Here is a 4,265-nt window from a genome sequence, read left to right as displayed (position 1 = left end):
TTGATCACAGCCAAGGAGAAATAGAAATTATGATAGGAAGCAATGTACCGGAAGCGTCTGAACCTTGGGAGGTAGTGCATGCAGAGAAAGTAGGAGATCCATATGCTGTGAGAACACGTTTAGGATGGGTACTGTGTGGAAGAATAATAGACAATACTCAAGAAGTTGCTGTGAATAATATAAAGGTTGATGGCAATTATTTAGAGAGGAAATTAATCGAGTCTTATAATAGAGAGTTTGTGGATTCATCATTGAATTCGGTAGAACCTAGCATAAAAGATAGAAGATTGTTACAGTTTCTCAAGTCTGGGTGTAGGCAAATGATTAATGGAAAGTATGAGATTCCTTTACCAATGATAGAGAAACCGATGGTAGTTCCTGATAGTGAACCTATGGCGTTTGAAAGACTTCAGCGGTTAAAGCGTAAATTCAAGGATGATGAATATTATAGGCAGTATAAGCAATTTATGATTAATTTACTAGAGAAAGGGTATGCCGAAGAAGTTCCTAAGTGTGAGGTGAAGAATCAACAAGCATGGTATATTCCACATTTTGGAGTGCGTCATCCTACCAAAAAGGATAAAGTACGTGTAGTATTTGATTGTGCAGCCCGTGTGAATGATTTGTCTTTAAATGATCTGTTGCGACAAGGACCTGATATAAGTAATCTTCTGCTAGGTGTCTTTTTGAGATTTAGACTAGGAATATATGCGTGTACTGCGGATATAGAAACTGTATTATCAAGCTAAAGTACCTGAAGATAATAGAGATTATTTGCGTTTTTGTGGTGGAAAGATGGACAAATAGGAGGTGATATAGTTAAGCTGCGGATGACTTCTCATCCATTTGGTGCTAGTTGCTCACCTAGTATTGCAAATTATGCTCTAAAACGAGTTGTACAAGATCACGGCAGTCAGTTTCACACATCAGTAAGCGAAATAGTTCTCAATAACTTCTATGTAGATGATCTTTTGGTGTCATCCGATGACATTGATGAGTTGATTGACAATAGTGTTAATGTGATAGTCCTTTGTAGCAAAGGTGGATTCAATTTGACAAAGTTCAATAGTAATTCCTTTAAAGTTCTGAATAGCTTACCCAAAGAGAAGTGTAGTGATAGCATAGAGAAGTTCATCAAGGATGAAGATGTAGTAAGAAAGACATTAGGATTAAATTGGTCTCTTGGCAAAGACAAAATAAGTATATCACTCAACGTTGATGAGATACCTAGGACTAAGAGAGAATTGTTAGCGGTAATTGGTAAAGTTTACGACCCATTGGGTATATTAGCACCAGTTGTTCTTGAAGGAAGAATATTGTTACAAAATTTATTTAGAAACGGCATTGGATGGGATTGTACTTTGAATGAAAGGGATAAAGGACACATAAATGTTTGGATGTCAAGGGTGAATAGGTTCAAGCTGTTTAGCATTGATCGTTGTACGAAGAAAGGTATAACGTCGAAAATAGAGTCAATTCAGTGTCACATTTTTTTTTACTCTAGTGAATTAGCATATGGTTCAGTGGTATATTTAAGATACAAACGTGTTGATGCTACGATCCAGTGTAGCTTCATTTTGGGAAAGGCCAAAGTAGCACCTCTGAATTCAATTACCATTCCAAGACTTGAATTGGTAGCAGCCACGCTTGCCATTAAATTGAAGTGTGTGATAGTGAGAGAGTTACCTATAAAGATGAGTCAAATTTATATTTGGACAGACTCAACTAGAGTGTTAAGATACTTGCATAATAACCACATAAGATTCAAAACCTTTGTAGCTAATAGAGTGTCTCAGATCCGAGAGAATTCTGAGGATGTATGTTGGATGTATGTCTCATGTAAGAATAATCCTGCTGATGATGCTACCAGAGGTAGACAAACGAGTAGATGGTCTGAAGGACCTGCTTTCTTGTCCCAAAATGAAGAGGTCTGGCCAGTCCAACCGCAGATAAGCAAGGAAGATGTTTCTAATCTTGAAATTAAGAAGGTTTTGAGAGTTGAAGTAGAGCCAATACAGAATGACACAGTTGGTCCTGTAATGTTACAACTAGTGTGTCATTATTCTTTATGGTTTAAATTGCTTAGAGCATGTAGCTATCTTATATTATTTGTCAGATATTTGGAAAGACAAAGGGTGTCAATTACCGAACTTAATGTTCAATTAATGGATGTTGCGGAAGAAAGAGTAATCAAATTTGTGCAAAACTGTTGTTTTGCAAAGGAGATTGTCTGTTTATCAAGAAATGAAACTATTAATCTTTCCAGTTCTATAAGGAAACTTAAACCGATGTTGCTGAATGGTATACTCAGGGTAGGAGGTAGACTAGTTAACTTAGAATTGCCCTTGGATATGAAACATCCAATTATTCTTCCCCATGAACATCATGTGACTAGTTTAATCATTCAACATTATCACATGAGAGTAGGACACATGGGAAGGCAAGCAGTGTTAAATCAATTAAAACAGAAATACTGGGTAATTAAAGGTAATTCAGCTGTAAGGAAAGTATTGTCTAAATGTGTTACTTGTAGACGTTTCAAGAGTCCAACAATCACCCAAGAGATGGCAGCCTTGCCAGTAGACAGAGCAAATGTAAATCAGAAACCATTGTTTGTGACTGGAGTTGATTGCTTTGGGCCATTTTTTGTGAAAAGAGCACGGTCTCAAGAGATATGGAATATCATTTACATGTATATCCATTAGAGCTATACATCTTAAAGTTTTACATGATTTGACGCCAGGGAGCGTGATAAATACATTAATCAGGTTTATATCCAGACGGGGTACAGTTAGTAAATTGATTAGTGATCACGGTACAAACTTCATTGGAGAAAATAAGGTATTGAAGGACAATCTTACTATGCGTCACGGTACTGAATTAGCCAAAAGAGGTGTGGATTGGGTATTCACTCCTCCTGGAGGTTTTCATCATGGTGGTGTTTTGAGAGAATGATAGGAGTAGTCAGACGAGTTTTGGAAGTTGTGATAGGTGCACAAACTTTGTCCGATGATAGTTTGAGTACATTTTTCTGCAAAGTTGAGAGCATAATTAACAGTCATCCTCTAACTGTATTATCAAATGATGTAAACGATTTGTGTCCCATCACCCCTAATTCATTTCTTAATTTGGATAATTATGTAGTGCCACTTGATAGTCGGGAAATATTCTGCGAGAGTAGAAAGAAATGGAGACTGGCACAATACTTAGCAAAACAGTTTTGGCGAATATGGCAAAAGGAGTACTTGCCTTGTCTGCAGGAGCGCCAGAAGTGGCTGAAGGTAAATAGAAATCTCAAAGAAGGAGATATTGTCTTGATGGTAGAGAATAATACACCACGTAGTCATTGGCTATTAGCAAGGGTTGTAAGAGTGATGAAGAGCAAGGATAGACTGATTAGACAAGTGGAAATAGTACGTGGCAAAAGACTCTATAAGCGACCTATTTCCAAACTAATACTACTATTAGAAGGTGACTTAGTGTAGAAATTTGTGACCTCCCGTCAGTGGTTTTGTGATCCTAGGGGATCACAAGGGGGAGGGTGTGAGTGCCGATTGCACTATGTATGGAAATATTGTATAATGTATGGAATTGTAATAGCGTATTGAATTGATGTACATGTAAAAAGATGTATTAAGTACAAGTAACGGCAATTATGCCCTGTGAGGTTGAGCACCTAGTTTTGAGTCGTATGTAACATAAAATGGAAAATGTTATTGTATAAGATTGATGGAATATAGTGGTCCAGTGTGTATAATAAAATAAAACAAGATTAAAGAAACACTAGAGAAGCAAAGAATGTTAAGTAGAACATGACTCATTTATTTACGGTCCCTTATATGTAGTACTCCGCCAATAAAGTAGTGCGAGTTTTCCTCGGCATGATTGTAATGAGAGCCGTTCTTTTGTGTCTAGAACATTGAGCTGTGAAGATGTGTCCATTACCATAAGTGTCTGGGGAACCTGTTGTTGGTAAGTGTTAATTGAAAAGGTATATGTAATCTGTATGAAAGAATAATGATATATTCTGTTAATGTAGAAGTCATAGTAATGTTTGATGACTTCGGTTTCGTAGAGCAACCATGGATGGGAAAGATAGATCATGATAGAGATGGCGGAATCGGCTAAATATTATGGTAAACTAATGACCCATTGTATCAGTGTATGATGATAAGTGATAAAGTGTATTTAACAATGTTTTTAATTGTGGTAGGTATATAGAATTAACCAAGGCATGTTGTTTATTGTTTGTGTTTACAGACACC

General features: G+C 36.7%; 2 protein-coding genes across 2 annotated transcripts; both read left to right on the top strand.

Annotated features, from left to right (window-relative positions):
- The first annotated feature begins 830 nt into the window (after positions 1 to 830).
- LOC143024507 (uncharacterized) lies at positions 831 to 2,705 on the top strand. The gene has a single exon (XM_076183317.1). It carries the CDS (start codon positions 831 to 833, stop codon positions 2,703 to 2,705), a length of 1,875 nt encoding a protein of 624 aa, XP_076039432.1.
- A 246-nt stretch (positions 2,706 to 2,951) lies between these two features.
- LOC143024506 (uncharacterized) lies at positions 2,952 to 3,485 on the top strand. Its single transcript, XM_076183316.1, has one exon. It carries the CDS (start codon positions 2,952 to 2,954, stop codon positions 3,483 to 3,485), a length of 534 nt encoding a protein of 177 aa, XP_076039431.1.
- The last annotated feature ends 780 nt before the right edge of the window (positions 3,486 to 4,265 follow it).

This window comes from Oratosquilla oratoria, chromosome 4 (genome assembly GCF_046742065.1).
Source record: "Oratosquilla oratoria isolate Oo_2021 chromosome 4, ASM4674206v1, whole genome shotgun sequence".
In the NCBI taxonomy this organism is placed as follows: domain Eukaryota; kingdom Metazoa; phylum Arthropoda; class Malacostraca; order Stomatopoda; family Squillidae; genus Oratosquilla; species Oratosquilla oratoria.
Note: the sequence above shows the minus strand (reverse complement) of the source record. Positions and strands in the feature narration are given on the sequence as shown.

What these genes read in the sequence shown, in the direction of transcription:
- LOC143024507 (XM_076183317.1), top strand. Translation starts at nt 831, where the DNA reads ATGACTTCTCATCCATTTGGTGCTAGTTGCTCACCTAGTATTGCAAAT.
- LOC143024506 (XM_076183316.1), top strand. Translation starts at nt 2,952, where the DNA reads ATGATAGGAGTAGTCAGACGAGTTTTGGAAGTTGTGATAGGTGCACAA.